The sequence below is a fragment of the Cryptomeria japonica genome, chromosome 10 (assembly GCF_030272615.1).
Source record: "Cryptomeria japonica chromosome 10, Sugi_1.0, whole genome shotgun sequence".
Taxonomy (NCBI): Eukaryota; Viridiplantae; Streptophyta; class Pinopsida; order Cupressales; family Cupressaceae; genus Cryptomeria; species Cryptomeria japonica.
Genome location: NC_081414.1, coordinates 385,963,462 through 385,981,512, shown reverse-complemented (window position 1 = coordinate 385,981,512; position 18,051 = coordinate 385,963,462). Strand labels below are relative to the sequence as shown.

Here is an 18,051-nt window from a genome sequence, read left to right as displayed (position 1 = left end):
CAAGTTCACACAAGATCAAGGACGTCCTTTAAGAGGCAATGAACGAGGAACCATGGTTGAAAGATAGCGCATTTTGGCTAGAGCTTTAAGATCGCTCCTGTCCCTCTCCAAGGGACAAGGGCGATGATCTTCTAAAACATCAAGGTGTCTTCTGGAATTCAAGCAAAACGAAAATGGAATGAAAGAATAGCGTTGTTTATCCTTCACAACAAAGATTGAAGTTTAAAGCTACAAAGGTCAAGGAGAAATTATGAGGATCGCTCCTGTCCCTCTCCAAGGGACCAGGGCGATATTTGCTAAGTTACTAGTTATCCTTCGAAGATCACGTTAAAGCAAAGTTGCAAAGGGTTTGAGACGTCTTTTGAAAGATAATGAACGTGGAGTTAAAATCAAGAACGAAGTATTTTAAGCTAGAAGACAAGGATCGCTCCTGTCCCTCTCCAAGGGACAAGGGCGATGATCCTTCCAACGTCTAAATGCCTCATAAAAGTCAAGTGATACAAGCGTGGAGTAAAGAAACAATGTTATTTTTCGCCTTACAATGAAAATTTGAGATCGAAGATGCAAAGTAAAGGAGAAAACACCAGGATCGCTCCTGTCCCTCTCCAAGGGACCAGGGCGATAATGGTCATGAGAGGCATTCATTCGCACAAGCAAGTCGATTAAGCTCGAAGGACCCAACAAAAATATCGATTTCAACGTGAAGATGAAGACTTTGAACGTCAAAAGTGCAAGGATCAAGACCCAGTTGATGGATCGCTCCTGTCCCTTAGTCAGGGACCAGGGCGATGAGGTTTGTATATTTCATTTTCAAATTTTGGCGCTCAAAACAAATATTTTTGAATTTATTTAAATGCTAAAAAATCGATGGATTGAAAATTTAATTAAAAATGGCATTTAATATTTGCGCTTGGTATTAATTAATTGTTTTTGCCTTGTAAAAATCGAAATTGTTAAATTAAAAATAAAGGCATTTAATAATTAATTATTAATTTAATAAAAAAACTCAAAGGGAGCGCTTGGTTTTGGAGAGTCGACCTTGTTATTTATTAAAAATCATTTAAATTGCCTTATTTTTACACAAGTCGGCCTTAAGGTAATTGTGGTGAGAAGCGCTTATAAAGGGGGAGGTGAAGATCGTCATTTTCACATTATCATTTTCATCTCTTACATGCGATTTGAGGAAGACAAAATAGAGGAGCAAATTTCATTTCAAGCTAGAAGGCGCTAGTAACATCCAAGGTGGTGCGAATTTAAAGTTTCATATTGTGCGAACTTGTTTTAATACCAAAGGTGGCGAAATTGCTAGTTTGGAAGATCATGTAGAAGGCCATCTAATATCGATTTTGCCTAGGCGAATTTTATTCATTTTGCATTCTAGAGTTAGCTCTCTATTGAGGTATGGCGATTTTGCTTTATTGTTTTAATTTTGAACGTTGATCGTCATAGTCTAAATTTTGAAATTTTGAATTTTGAATTCCTAGCTCAATCATTTTTTAGGAAATGATAACTCTAAGACATATCATGACGTTTCCTAAAAAAAATTATTCTCTAATCTATGTTATTTATTGCAAGATCTAGTTTCTCATTATGAAATGTTGTGTAGGTATGGCGACCCCGAAGGCGGGAGCATCCACCAGTCGTTCAGCTCTTATGAATGAAGATCAAAAGACCGAAGAAGTGGAGACTAAGATCGTGTCGAAGTGGAGCAACATTGGAGATACTAATTTAGGCAACTTCAGCACGAAGAAGTTTAGAGAGGTCCCTTACATTGGCAAGCCATCACCTGTCGCCCGGAGAATAATCGAGAGTGGCATCATTAAGGCGGCCGGCTTTCCTCCAGCTGTTCAGTGCCATGAGTTGATGATCGAGTGTGCTCGTCACTATGATCCACAGTCCAGAGCGATCGTGTCTAATGAGGGAAACACTTTGGCGTACCTTTCAGAGGAAGCTATAAGTGAAGCTTTCCATCTTCCAGAGCACAGGGACATGATATACAAGAGCATAGAAGGAGCCAGGTCAATGTATGAAGATGATCCAGATGCTTGTCTAAGCATAATTAACAAGAACTGGCTACTTAAGAGCCGTCCCCGTCTGAGCAAGATCCCGAACACACCGCACAGGATTGATTTCCAGGAGGAGGATAGAATCAAGGTCATCTTTTGCAAGGACGCTAATGTTACAGATGAGCAATATGATCAGATGTTTGCCACCATGCTCCTGATTGAAAGAACAAAGGAACTTGAATATACTTGGGACGCAGCTCTTCTAGATGCATTCGATCAGGTCATCCACTTGGAAGAGAGTATGAAGAATCTTCCCGAGATTCCAATTGCAGAAATCGAAGGAATCGTGTCAAGATTCATTGCATATGCTAAAAAAGAGAATTGGAAAGGGAATAAGATTCTAGATGAGAGGTTGTTATAGATAACATGGCATCTTATTGGTCATTGGTTTATGTCTTCTAGGTTTTTGTGCCAAATTTAATATTTGGCTATGCATTTAATATTGTTCAGTAAAAAGGAGGCCATTTGTAACAAACCCTAATTAGGGTTTAGGTGTCATAATCTTAACCGTTGATCTACTTTCAATCTGGACCTTTCATTGTAATTGAGGATGCTATTTATACCCTCATTTTTCATTTCATTTGTAACTAGAATAATAGTTAGATATCAAAGAGTTTGTTGTATTAGAGAGATTAGAGCTAGAAGCAATTTTATTTTGTAGCAAGATTGAGTTTTGAGGAAAGGAATTCAAGCAATTGTTGTATATGATGACTTGGAAATCAATGAAATATTGAAGTTATGGTGTTTTGTTGCAACTTTCTTGGTTATCTTCATGGTTGTTCAATTCACTTGAATCATGCTCAATCAAAGTAGTGTGTTAATTTGAAGGACATAGTGTAAGACTTGATCTTTGGTAGGATTCGTAATCCAAACCACTAGCTTCTTGCTGATTGTAGGAACGCCTTGCGTGGTCGACTGGAGAATACCTTGAATCCCTTAATCTTCAATCATTATTGTACCTTAGATATGTACCTTCGTGGTAGTATCTTTGATCTTTGATGTATTGAATATCATCTTGTTACCCTAGAAGATCGCATCAATTTCAATTGAGTTGTTATCTTATGGCAAAATTGAAGTTGGTTGAATCTTGCCAAGTCATGTCTACACGAAGTCATTCTTAGGGTTAGACTAGATTATACCCCTTGAAAACCCTACTCTTTTGTTATTTTTTTGAAAGTTTCTTTAGTTTAGTAAAATCTTGAACTTTCGGAAGCGTAAGACCCCTTGAAGGATACAGCAAATCACATCATACCGCTGGAAGCTTGTCCACACGTAGAGACCCTACTAACCAGAACCTTGGAGTCTTCCTAACTGATCCTTTATGCGAATCTTCAGCAGTTAGAGGCTTTTTCTCAAGAGAGGATAAGATGCCTATTGGTATTTTATTCTGTGTATGATGGTGTACAAAATACACGTCAACAGGTTGAAACCACAATTTTGTATATTTCCCCAAGTGTACAAAATTTTCAACCAACAATGCCCTTGGTCACACATTTGACTTACACTTAGGAGATTGTGCTTCAACCCTTCAACATATCAAACATTCTCATCTTTTGTTTTTCCAGTTTGGAGACTAAGTGTGCCTTTTCCTTTTATATTTTCCATCACATTGTCCCTTACTTTCTTTACGGAGAGAAATTTTCTCTTGTCACCTATCACACGTGTGGAGTAAGCACTGTCAACATACCATTGGTCTTTCTCATCTTGAGCATGTAGTGCAACTTGTACAAGCATGGATATTTCCTTCATTTCTTGCTCCTCCTTCCAAATCTTGTTTGATTCATCCTTTTTCTTCTTCTTTTTCGAAGGCTCAGTAAAAGTATTTCTACAAAATTTTGCTGTGCCCAAAATTATTACACATATAGCAAATGACATTACAGTCCATAAGAGGAGCGAATGAATTATAGTTCCTCGTGAAGAATCCAAAATGATTCTTTGTAGGAACTCTACAATTTACTGCCTTATGACTAGACTGATTACATTAAAAGCAATAACCATGGAAGGAATATCAAAAACTGGTTGTGCATGGCTGTCTTTGAGAAAAGGACCTTTTGTAGTTGTCCTTGTTTACCTTTGGAGGTGGATCATTTTTCTGTGGGACTTTGTTCTCCTTTTTATTTTCCTCATTTAATTGCAATAAAAACATGCAAAAAAGAATAATAATAAGTACATTAAATGCAAAATGGTGCATTAAATCCTGATCTTAAACATGATACAAAAACTAAATAAATGAGGACAACTACCTCATATACAAAACAAGTACATCAGAACTTAACAAACCTTCATAAATATTCAAGTAGCAATTCAATTGTGCTTGTATATGACATATTTGTGTAATGTATGACAACCTCCAATCGAGGCTCTTTCCGGTTCTTTAATAATGCCAATTACAAAATTCAGTTCAGAAAAAATGCTCAGATTCAAGCCTTGGGTGTTTTCTTCATACCCATACGTCAACAACGTTCAGAACTTCAGAGTATACATCAGTCTTTTCCCATCATATTGTAAGGTACACATTCAAAATGCTCTGACAATATTTTGTTTTATGCAGCCATGTAACACGTGCTTCAATTTATAAAGACCCTAGATATGATTTTCTAATTCAAAAAGATTAAGCCTACAAAAAAAACCATTTCACTCAAAAACTGAACTGAAAACAAATAAAATATTGCACTTCTGACATAATCTTGAGTGATACCAAATAAAGTATAAGCAGAAGACTATTTAAAGCAGAGGCAACTAAGTAAAGCTACTATTACCAAGCATTTCAAGCATCAATTGACATCAGTGATAACTCACATAGTCAAATTATACGGCCAGATTCTTCCTGATTGACCTCTTTGACAGTCACCAGAACCTTTATCTGTCATGCAGATTACCATATTTTCTTCCATAGAGAATGGAAGTATAAAAACATGAACAGTAACATCAGTTTAGTGCAAGCAGTGATATGAGGCCTCATTAAACTGCTTGAAATAAGAATATGTATAACTAGGAATTAGAAACATCATTCTCCTAGGATGAATCCATAGCCCCATAAACCAACCATCCTTTTCCAGATATCTGCAGGTTAATCAGTGCTTTTACTTGACATTTGATGATGCAAATAGGTGTCATTTAACAGCATATTATAATTTCTAACTAGATATGTAAGTGAATATTGCATGTCAACACTATTTTAAGCAAAATTAAGAAACTTTACATGCTAATTTTCATTTCTCTACAAGTTCAAAAGAAGCTGAAACCATGTGCTGTGGTTGTCAATGAAAGTTATCATTGTGCATATCTACAATTTTGCAGACTTCACATTTTCTACCGTAGGAAGCATTGATTGTAGATAATTTGCACATAAGTTTGTCCCTCAACTAACACCTTCAACTTTTGAAGACATCTTGGTTCCAGTTTGTGATGAAAACACTAAGATCAACTTATTTCTATTTACTTGACTTCAAAATATTATATCATTATAAACAAGATTGTGCAATATTTGTTAGCTAACTAAACTCAAGAACAAGTTGGGAAGTAAGAGAACTTGAACCTGGTTTTATATCCCTGTGGGTGATATTACGATCATGACATGCCTTCACAGCCCATAACTACATGAAATGGATTAAGATGTTAACTGATATGAATTATTAATGAAAAAAAAAGAGAGATTAGTATGTATGTATATAAAGAAACACAAAATGAGATGGAATGATGAGTATCATATTGCTTCCTTAATTTTATGAGCATAATTACTTCAAAGACAATAATGAAAGAGCAACATTTTATATAACTATCTCCATCTTTTACATTACTCACATAAATTTACGTAAGACATGTTTTCAAGATACTTCCTGACTGACACAATGGCATCCTAATTCCTAATACAAGCACATTCCAAAAACTTGTAACTAATCAACTTTACACATTATTGTTGTTTTGTCATATTGATGAGAGAAAAGAACGCAAACATAAAGAGACAAACTCAAAAAATGAAGAGTGAAAGGTCAGCAAAGAATGAAATGGATGAATACATAGAGTGAGAGAGGTAAGTGACAAGTTGTCAACTAATCTTTAATCACTATGTCAATGAATGCATTTCCTTTTTACTAATTTCGATAAAGCACAATGTTGTGTTTCAATATTTTCAATTTATTGCCTATGTCAACGTATTTGTATAACACAAATAAAAATGTCTTACAAGTACAACTAGTGTACCGACAAATCTAAAATTCTTCATTTATGATTATATATAACTACATCAAAATTTTATCTCTCAATTTAATAATTGTCGATAAAGAGAGAAATTTTATCCTATCTATTCCATGGTTTGAAGTTTGGAAAATATACTTATTACCCAAGAAAAACCTTCAAATCCCCATAACTAGTAATATGACCAGCCACGTGAATGTAACTAAGTTGTAAGTATGAGGGTTTCCCCAATGAAGACCTATGTCCAAATCAGCGTAGGAGCAACTAAAAACAAAATTGCATAGCCTGTGATAAAGTGGGTCTAATAGCTCATGGGTAGAGTATAAAATTCACACTAGTGGACTAGGCCCCCTTTTATATTTCTAGTTTAAGGGATCTATATAGAACCCCTCAATGGTGAAGAAAAAACAAACTAGTTATCTAACTAATAGAAAGGAAAATTAAAGAAGATTTTGGATTGTGAACTTCTTATCCTCATACTATCAAATCTTGACATCTCCATAACCCTACATAATGTGACCTTCCATCACCAAGCACGCTTGAATATAGCCTACATGAGCCTTCAACAAAAAATCACCACCTAATCATATTGTTTACTCATATGATCACTAACTAGTACCTGTTGTGATGTAATCACACATTGCCCCATTGCGAATGGGGACCCCCACTTTTTGCTTAGGCTTAGGTGTTTTTTTAGGTCATCTTACCTTGGTAGGTTTAGTAGTTTTTAGCCTTTGCTTGTGAGAGGTGAATATGTCTTGTCAAGTGAGGGTTGAGGTTGTGTTGCCAACCTTACCAAGGTAGTCAAGTTGCTAATGTTGTCAAGTGTTGTCAAATGGCTAGGGGAACATGATGGCATTGTGAGTTTTTGATTGAGTAGGTAGGGGGAAAACTTGCTTGTTGTTTCGTTAGGAACTTCAAGCATAGCACCAAGGTTCTTGAACTTCAACACATTGAACAAAGGGAGTAAAATCATCAAAATTTGACTAAAGTCTCACTCCTTTTTGGTATGTATAGGGATGTGCATTTGAAGCCTCTAATACCGCCCTATCTCCAACTTGTGTAAATGAACCTTCAAAGGCCGTCAAGTTTTGCCTCTCCAACTGTGCAAACAAACATCAAGGCCCCACCATCCTTGTGCAAATGAAGCTCTTAGGACCGATTTGGCAATAAGAGGTCTTTGTTCAAACAAAGGTAAGACATGCTTTCATCAATTCTGTTAATGCAAACCAAGCCCTAAAGATCGATTTGATTAGGAGCAACAAAGGGATCAAACTTGATCAATCAAATCATTGTATACAAACCAACCCAACCTGCTCATGCAAATGAGGCATGAAAGACCGATTTGTTTGATGAAGCAAGGCAAACGAATTTGATCAACCAAACTTGCTAATACAAATAAAGACCATGATGCCAATTCTGCAAATGAGGCCCTTGAGGCTGATTTGTCAATGCAATTGTCAAGGGAAAAATACCGCCTAAGTAAGAGGATTTCATGCAAATGAAAGGTGGAGGACTGAAATTGATCTTAGTGCAAACAAGCCTCCAAAGGCCACCCAAGTTAAGGATGTGCAAATGATCAAGAAAATGCCCCCACCCTAAGCTTCATTTAAGCAAATTTGATTGAATGAATGAAAGGTTTTTAAATCGCCAACCTTATGCAAATGAACACCTTAGGGCCGATTAGCAATGAGAGTTTTGATCAAAGAGGAGATAAGAAATATGTTCATCAAATCTTGTTTGTGCAAATAAAGCCCAAAAGACCAATTTGACTTGGTGAAGTAAGGCAAGCAAAATTCGATCGATCAAATCATCTCATGCGAATGAGGCTTGGAAAGCCGTTTTGATTAGTTGCAATGAAGCAATAAAAGTTTGGTCAATCAAATCAACTTATGCAAATGGAGCCCTAAAAGCCACCACCTCAAGTTTGATTTGGGCAAATTGAATTGTGCAAGTGAGAAGACTTTCGCTGCTCAACTTATACAGATGGAAGCAAAATGTCCGCCTAAGCAAGGAGAGGCACTTAACACCAATCCGAAACTCATTGTTCAATTAAGGCGTTTGAAACTTGATTGTTTATACAAATGAAGAACAAAGGCCTGCCTTGTTTTGGTGAATGAAAGCAATCAAAAAATTGATCAAACAAACATGATAATGCAAACAAGGAAGAAGATACCGATTGTACAAAAGAAGCTCTTAAGGCCAAATTTCTAATGCAAGCTAAGATGCCGCCAAGTAAATACAAATGAAGAACAAAATACCGAAATGTAAATGAAGGGGTAAATGCCAAAGTCATAAGGCAATTGAAATGACAAAGTCCGAAATACGAATGAAGCCATTTAGGCTGCCTAAGGTATGGTAATACAAATGACATGACAAATGCCGACTAGGCTATACAAATGAAATCCTACATCCTAATGTCAAGTTGGCTAGCAATTTAAATGATGTAAAGCGCTCAGCAAAAGAAAATAAAGCATTCTATTAAATTGAAAAGCAAGTTGGCCTAATGTAAAGAAATGCATCCCTAAACATTCAACACCTATAAAGAAGTGTTTTGATTTCATTCTCAACATCATTCATAAAGCAAATTAGCGAGTTCTGATCTTTATTTAGCAACTTCCATCTTTAAGAGAACGATTTTGGCAATAAAGATCAGCAAGGGTTTCAACATTTCATACTCTCAAGGGCAAGTTTTTCAATGAGGCAGCGATTTTGATGACACAGATCAGCAATTTTTTGCAGCAAATTTTGATCATTTCATTGATCAAAATACACTTTGAAGAATGCAATTTTGATTAGAGGGCTTTGATCCTAATTTGAAAGATTTTCAATATAATTTGAAGGCAGCCTGGGCAGAGTTGAGCGAATTTTACATACATTATCAGACCTGTAGCAACATCAACAGCAAGTTTGGTCAAGATCAGACCTCAATTAGACCTGAAGCACGACATAATCCAATCTGAAAATCAAGGATCAAAGCTTATAGAAATGAAAAGGAAAATGAAATTAGTATGTATTTCATGTATTTGACACTATTCTTGTTTTCTTCGCAGGTGTCTAAAGAAGAAATCAAGAACAAGTCTGATTGTAGGAGGATCAGAACTGCACTACAAGCAGGCTCCAAGCAATGCAAAGCGGAAGGAAATGAAGTTAAAGCTCAATGTCAACTATATCATGAACAAGGGAAGATCAACCAAGGTCATTACGTAGTCTACATAAAACGTGATCAAGGAAGCAGATTTTTGCAGAGGAGTTAATCAAAGTTTGTTTAATCATAATGATGCTTCCCATCATCATCACATTGAGCAAAGTTGAATAATGTTGAGTATCAAGAGATATTGCTCAAATGCTTTGTGTTGACCTACCAAGTATGAACAAGATGAGGTGGCATCCTAGTCATCACTCCACCAACCAAGAGGTTCCACGTCAACATGTCCAGATCAAAGAAACGGGACTCGAACTCGGTGCGGACTCAGCAATGGTGACTCGACTCGGAACTCGGGACTCGGATCGGCCAGGACTTGGCAAAGTGAAAAACCCAAGAAATTTAGCGATTTTTAAGGATTTAAAACTTGTTTCATGCACCCTTTATTAAACAAACCTTAAATACATAATAACATCATCAAATAGAAGTTAATTTGATCACATACACAAGTGTCAAGTATACATCGATCACATTATGATTAGTATAAACACAAATTGTAGCTGAAGGAAATAGCAACCAATAACCATAGATATATAAATAGTGTCAAATGTAAAAATATTACAAAACTCATGGAATATGAAATCCATGACATCAAAATTCAAATGTTCCAGTTCCGCACATATGTCAAAAGTAAAACAACTACAAGTCTATGGCTCAGAGGAGCCTGGGTCCTTCCTACGAAGGCGTCTAACCCTAAGGTAGGTCCTGGATGCGTCAGCAGCCATACTCTCTGCCCGTGACTCCATTCTACCCTCACCAACATCAGTTGTGTCTGGCTCTGGCTCTCCTCACGCTCTAACCTCCTCCTCTGCCATGGCTACAACCTCGGCCTCTCTATCTACCTGGTTGATCCAATCTAAGTCCTCATCACCAAACATAGGAACTGTAGCCTCACTAATCTACTCAGATTCTAGATCAACCTCCTCTAGCGTGATCGAGGTGCTGTCATGGTCCATAACCTGTTTGTGTCTAAGACGGAGGTTGTAATGAACAAAGACTAGATCATTCAACCTCTCCACAGACAGTCTATTGCGCCCCTTGGAGTGTATGTGCTCAAACATACTCCAATTGCGCTCACAATCGGAAGCACTGCATGGCTGGCTCAAAATACGAGTGGCTACCTATTGAAGATTTGGTGTTTTAGGAACAAACATCTGCCACCACCTATCTGAGATGAGAAAAAGGAAATAAAATCAGCCTCATTTAATAATTAATAACAAATTGAATAACATATAATTAAAATTATGCTCTTAATTTCTTAAAATATACATTTTACCTGGCTGCATTTTTGTCTGATTTTCTTTGCAAAGCAGACGAGAGAAGACCTCCCCTTCAGCATTAGAAAAAGCCTCTAGCTCTTGGACTATACTACTGCTATGACCAGGCGACATTCGCTCTATCATTGAGTAGAGCCCACTAAGAACCTCCTCATCCGCCTTGAAATCAGGGCGGAAATGGAATGTCGGATTGAGGTAATAAGCAGCTGCATGAAGGGGCCTGTGAAGCTGGGTCTGCCATCTCCTGTCAATGATATCCCAAATGGGACGATACTTACTCTCATCCCCTTCATAGGCAGATTTGATGCCCTCCTTGGCTCTATCCATGCCCTCGTATATGTAGCCCATTGTGGGCCTCTCCCCGTCAGCAACACGTAGGAGAACTACCAAGGGCTCAATGAAATGCAAATATTGTGGAACAATATGTAATATCAGTTAATGTAAGTGTGAAATTGTGAATGAAAATAAGCAAATAAAAGAAAAATACGAATAAAAATAAAAACTTAAAACTTAAAACATGAGGTAGAAATTAGAATGCTTAAAATTTTTACCTTCACAATCTCAGCACAAGGGGTCCAAAAGCCTGGCTCATCAAAAATGTAATCTGCAACATCAACTCCTGCAGCACTCGTAGCATAGGATGAGGAAGTCCACTCCTCACCAACAAACATACTTCTGAAAGCTGCCTTACTCCGAATCAAGGATTGCAGTGTGATGAAGTTAGTTGCAAATCTAGTAATTCCAAGACGAGCCAACTCCTTCTGCCCCGTCTATTGCCTCATTAAGTTAAGGACCCATGCATGATTGTATACAAATTTGCAAATATTTTTTGCCTTCTCTACACATGTCCTGATCCATGCAATCTTACCAATGTCCTCCAATATGAGGTCAATGCAATGGGCGGCACATGGAGACCAAAATATAGATGGGTGCCTCTCCATCAAAAGTTTACCTGCAGCAACATAATTTGCTGCATTATCGGTCACCACTTGTACTACATTCTCCTCACCCACTTCATATATGACCTCCTCTATAACCTCACATAGGTAAGTGGCATTTTTAGAATGTGCGGAAGCAACAATGGACTTCATGAACATGGTGCCACCTGAAATTTGAAAACAAAGCAAAAACAGTGATCAATGATCATTCAATAAATCTCAACTCAAAAATAAAATACGAATCATTAAATAAAATTCAAGTTATTCAATCACTTGCAGAAGAAACAAGAAAATTTAGGAGCGTCCGATTTCTCCTATCAGTCCAACCATCGGTCATGATGGTGCAACCCTTCTTCTTCCATCTCTCATTGTTCCTCTAATGTGGCTTTTACATCAGCCATCAATTCTATCAAAATTGGGCCACTTAACTCGGAATCAGAAGGGGCTTTGAAACCCACCCCACAAATAGCAATGGCATCAACCATGTTCTGCCAATAAGGAGACCTATCACAAATAAATTAAATAAGATAAGTATAAAATTATAAATATTAGAGTCTTAGACAAAGTCACAAAACAAAATAAAAATATTAACAACTTAAAAACTTAAAACAATTGAGTGGAGGACTACGCAGGGCGAGGAGAGACCGAGGGTGCGGGGAGTAGAGCGGTGGGCTACGGGAGGGGTGTAGGCTGCGCGGCTGGGGTTCGGTTCTTGTTTTTTTCTGCAAGCCGAGGGTTCTAGTGGGGCTGGGGGCTTTGTTTGGATCTTCATCCCGATGGTGCTTGCGTGGGGTGGGGTCTTGGGTGCCATGCATTCTAGCAGGCCCCTTTGGGGTGCGGTTTCCTTATCTTTTTTGAGATCTAATGTCGAGTTTTGGAGGTGAGGCCTCGAAGGTACCTCCTTCCATGGATTTTCGTGCTGCGGTGGGCTCAAAATCCCCATCCCAGAGCATGAAAACTTTTAACAATAATCTCTTTTCCTCAGATTCGGGGTCGGGTAGTGCTGGTAGCTCTCGCATTATGAAGGTTAATGGTTGTCTAGAGAGATGCAGCGAGAGGCCAACGTTGGTTATTCCTCCAGAGATGATAGCTAAAGATGTTGAGTACTTTTCAAAACACTCGCTATATTGCAAGTTTTTGGGAATGACGGTTTCTTTGCAGTTCTTGGAAAACTAGGCGCAGAGGACTTGGGCATTGGAAGGGGAAATGTAGATTATGTTGCTAGCAAACAATTACTTCATGGTTACTTTCAATTGCATGGAGGATTGCAATAGGGTTTTTGAAGCAGGCTTGTATTTTTACAACCAGGTGGGGTTGTGTTGACGTGTCTGAAATCGCATTGCTACAAACTCTATACGGCCAACGCATAATAGAATAACCAGCTGAGTATCCTATCATCTCTTGAGATATTGTCGGGTCTTGACTACGGGACTACTCAGTGGTTTGATGTGTTTTTGCTGGAAACACAAGGGGACTTACGATTTGCAACAAACTGGTCTGCTATGATTCTCGAATTATGTAATAAAGAGAAAAAGGAAAGGGTTAGGAGATCTAAAAATAACAACACCGGTATGCGGGTAGACGGATTCAACATAACCAATTCCTGCTTGGCCAAAATAGCTCACAACCTTGCAGGAATGGTGCAATCTTCAAAGGGACTTGGAAGATTTTCAGACTGGAGAAGAACGACTAAGCACCCAATTCTGGCGCAGCTCAGACGGACACCTGCAATTGAACTAAGCACAATTAAAGGCTCAGGTTAACCATACAAAAGGATACACAATCAGTATATCCTCAATGGTATGAGCCTGAATCTATCAAATACCTGCACACCCAAAATAGAAAGATCTATCTGAAATGATGAAAGAAACCATGCAAACAGGATGAAAACAAGACAATAAACACCAAATCAATGTTTATATATTGATTTCAACTGCCTATTACAACAATTTCTGCAGCATTTCTATGCTACTGCTTAAAATCTAACCTATTCTAACTCTTAAATCTAACTCTCTCAACAGAGTCTAACTATCCAACAATCTCTAACTATCTAACCATCTAACCCTTTACAAAAGAAAGGCCTCTACCTTTTATAGATATTACAATTTTGAATCGAAGGCTAGGATGGACTGCATCCAAGGGCTGCAACTTGCCATCCAAAAGCTGGCAGCCTTAACCCATGCCCATTAAATTCTCAGTTATCCAACCAGCAACTATCTCAACTACCTGCCACTATTTGGCTTCAATTTGAGTCTATCCAATCTTCTTGGTGGTTGGGAATAGTTATCCACAAAAATATCTTGCGCGGGACCCATAGGCAGTTTACAATAAAGCCATTTCAGTTTAAAATTGAATTTCTGGACTTAAATCCAGCTGTGTGCTTTTTCTCGAGAAGGCATAAACTTTGCAGCATTTGGAGTGTTCTTTGGTCTTTGGTCCCGGTGGTAGACTTCATCTTTGTTCAGTGGCACGGTTCCCAATGTTTGGTTGCTCTCGCGCTCCTACAGCACGTTCCCACATCTTTTTCTTTTTCAGTCTTCAGTGCCTGGCCTTGATTGCGATCCTTCCTCGATTTGCATTTCAGGTCTTTCTCCTGGTTCTCTAATGACGTCCTGCGACCTGCGAACAATCAATTTCATTTCAATAAATCAATTTGAAAAATTAATTAATTTAATTTAACAAATATTAAAATTTAATGCCTGGAGGGTCATTTGAAAATTTCCCAAGTTTTAACGCTTTACTCCTTCTGTGAATTTAGTTGTTCTTGGCAATTTCGGGCAAGAGGGGCATTTGAAAAGTTTTTAAAAACTTTGACATTTCACCCCTTAATGGTGAATTTCGGGATTTTGGGCACTTTTGCAAACTTTGGGATTTTGGAGTGTTTTGCCAACTTTCACTTTTTAATATTTTGGCTAAAAGGTCCGAATTTGGCCATTTGGGGCATTTTTGCCAACTTTTCACTTTTCAGATTTTCACTTAAAGGCCCAAATTCGGCCCTTTGGGCACTTTTTGCAACTTAAGTGAATTTCGGACCTTATGGCACTTTTTGCAATTTTCGGACGTTTTGGCACTTTTTGCAAATTCCGGACCTTTTGGCACTTTTTGCAACTTAAGTGAATTTCGGACCTTATGGGCATTTTTGCAACATTTTGCAATTTTCGGACCTTTTGGCACTTTTTGCAACTTTTTGCAATTTCGGACCTTTTGGTACTTTTTGCAACTTAAGTAAATTTCGGACCTTATGGGCATTTTTGCAACTTTTTGCAATTTCGGACCTCTAGCCAGTTTTTGCAACTTTTAGCATTTTCGGACCTTATGGGCATTTTTGCAACTTTTTCCTCAAGAAGTGCGAGCTTGGGCATTTGGGCGAGTTTGTCAAGATCTTGCCAAAGGATCATTTTATGGAATATAACATTTAAGTATAAGAAAGTGACCTTTCTTATACTTTAAGTTATATTCCATATATACTTTCAGGATGTTTGAGAGTGGTTTCGGACCTCCAGGAGTTATATTGCAAATTCTAGTTTTTGGAGGATTCCTCAGTTTTCCAGATAGTCAAATTTCAAGATCAAGACATTCTAGACTTAGCCAAATTTCAGGGCATTTGAAGATCAAGATGACATTCCAGACTCCATCACTCACCAACTTGACCTAACTCAAACCTTCAAGGATGATATTCACTCACCAAGCAAGACACAATGAGCAACAAGAGCAAAACCAAGCCCTAAGGAATACTCTCAAAGAAACCCTAATTCTGGGGCCCTATTTACCCACCCTGGCTCAAGCAGAGCCTACCATCCCAGCGACTCCCCTGACAGCACTCATCATGCAAAGGCTAACAGACAAAACCTTTAAAAAAACTAGAAAAACAAACCCCAGAAAGCAAAAAGCAGGGGTCCCATTTATGGGGCGATGTGTGAATATGCCACAACAGCCCCTAGAGGCCGAATTTGGTTTTAGCGGCACTTGACCCTTCATATCCCCTTCCTCTTTCGCAAGGACAGAAAGGAACAAACTGGGGGGGTCCCTATCCAAGACAAGGATGGGTGTGCGATTTGCACAACAAGTTGTTCATCAAACCTTGGCATGCGGGGTTTAACCCTTCGGAGGAGCTCTCGAATAGGGTCCCAATGTGGGTTCGTTTACCACGCTTTCTAGTGGAATGTTGCCGGGAGGATGTGCTTAGGATGCTCGTTGCACTGCTTGGGAAGCCAGTGGGATCTTCAACACAAACCCTGGGGAGAAAGGTAATGACCTTTGCGCGTATCTGTGTTGAAATTGATCTTAGTAAACCTTTACTAGATGCTATAGATACGTGTGCGGGCTCTTATTCTTGGGTCCAACAGTTAGATTATGAGACTTTACCATTTCGGTGTCGTCTATGTCATGAGTATGGTCATTTACAGCGCAAGTGCCCTAGATATAAACCGGTTGTGCGCCAACCTCAGCTGCCAACCCATAGCCTGGATGGGGCTAATAAAGGAAAAGTTGCTATGTCGGTCGAGGTTGCGGGTGCTGATGGTTTTGTCTCAGTTAAGACAAAGAACAAGAATCGAGGAAAAAAGAGGTCCTTATAGGAGAGACAGGAGGAGGATACCTTTAACAGATTCGAGGCCCTGGATGACCTTAGCCAGCAGGAGGTGAACCCGAGGTTAACCCCTTTGGACCAAGGTGCATCAGGGGGGACGTTTCCCAGGCTCAGCAAGTGGTGGGAAGCCAGCAAATGGAGATGGATCAGCTAGTAGGGATCCAGTTGGGACTCACCTCTGGTTTGGAGGTGAATGTGGTCAGGGGGGAGGGTTCTCCGTTAGCTCTGAAATTGGAACCGGTTGGGGGTAAAAGTAATAAATCCTCCGTTCACCTGGGTCTACATCAGAAAGATATTAAGAAAAGTGCTTCGGAGAAGAACTCAAAGGTTGGCAGAAAGAAGGATTTGGATAAGATCAAATTGATGGGGGAGAATTTGGTTGAGTCAGGGTAAGTAAAGACTCTGGATTCTCACTTTTCCAATCCTCCAAAATGATTGTGCTTTCATGGAATGTGAGGGGCTTGAACAGTGGCCCTAGACAAAAAGTTGTTCAGGAATTGATTAGGAATCATTCACTTGATGTCCTATTCTTGCAAGAAACTAAACTTTCGGTGGAGAGTATGATGGGTCTGGTGCCGAAGCTGTGGGGGCGAGGCGAGTGTCAGTGTATTGGGGTAGCTGGTTCCTCTGGAGGGGTGGCTTGTCTTTGGAACCCAGGTTTCGCCCTATCTGGTGGGTTGCCTCCAGATCTTCGTTATCTGGGATTGTCTCTAGTCTTGAGACTGGGGAATTCATCTTGTTTTCTAACATCTATGCCCCCACTGATCTTCAGGGTAAGCAAAACTTATGGTCTCATATTTCTTGTATGCGAAGGCTGGTCCCTTTTCATCCTTGAATTATGGCAGGAGATTTCAATGCCATCCTTGAGTTGAGTGAAAAGAAGGGGGTTGTTATGCGGTTGGAACCTTCTTCTTTCCTTTTTCAGGATAGTATATCATTGTTGCAGCTTGTTGACATTAAGCCTGGTAATGGTTTGTTCACTTGGAACAATAGGAGGGTGGGGGAGTATTGGATTGCGGAGAGGTTGGATCGTTTTCTGGTTTCTAGTTTTTGGATTGGTGGGGGTGGTCCACAAGTTTTGAGATTCTTGACTGGAGAGGGTCAGATCACTGGCCCATCGAGCTGGTTTCTTCTTCGGTTCGGGTTGCTTGCTCTCCTTCATTCAAATTCCAACTTATGTGGCTTCGGGATCCTACTTCGAGGTTCTTGTAGCGGAGTGGTGGAGGAAAGGGAGGCCATCTTTGGCAATGCTATGTACACTTTTGCCAAGTAGCTGCAATTTGTTAAGTTTCAGCTTAAACAGTGGAACCGTCAGGGTTTCGGGAACATTTTTCATGCTAAGAAAGCTGCTCAAATTGTGCTGAATGGCATCACCAGTGAAATCAGAGAGCATGGTTTGTTTGAGGCCTTGCGTAGGGAGGAAGACAGGGCTGTCAAGGTGGTAGAGGAATGGGAGCTTAGGGAAGAAATATACTGGAAATAGAGAGCTCGTATTGATTGGCTTCAGGCAGGGGACAAGAACACTGCTTTCTTCTTCAACTCAGTGAAAGCAAGAAGACATGGAAATTCCATCCCTGTTCTGGTCAATGATAGAGGTGAGTAGTGTTTATCCTTGTAGGAGATCTCTAGGGAGTCGTTACAGTATTTCCGGTCTCTCTTCAGTGAGGGCTCTCAGGGGGAAACAGTGGAGGAGAATCAGGTTCTTGCTTGCATTCCTTCTCTTGTCACGAGGGAGATGAATGAGCAGCTTTTGGGTCCTATTTTGTTGGAAGAACTTGAG

The 18,051-nt window shown here is 39.2% G+C and overlaps 1 protein-coding gene across 5 annotated transcripts in view; it reads right to left on the bottom strand.

The window, feature by feature from the left end:
* LOC131071684 (uncharacterized) overlaps window positions 1–18,051 on the bottom strand; it is a 413,522-nt gene that overhangs the window by 108,066 nt on the left and 287,405 nt on the right. For 4 of the 5 annotated variants that reach the window (XM_058007624.2, XM_058007625.2, XM_058007623.2 and 1 more), the window contains 2 exons: window positions 5,605–5,662; window positions 4,866–4,953 (listed from right to left, as the gene is read on the bottom strand). In XM_058007624.2, the coding sequence (XP_057863607.2) occupies window positions 4,866–4,953; window positions 5,605–5,662 (146 nt within the window). The remainder of the gene's footprint in view (window positions 1–4,865; window positions 4,954–5,604; window positions 5,663–18,051) is intronic. The other variant, XR_009112578.2, reaches the window with a different exon arrangement.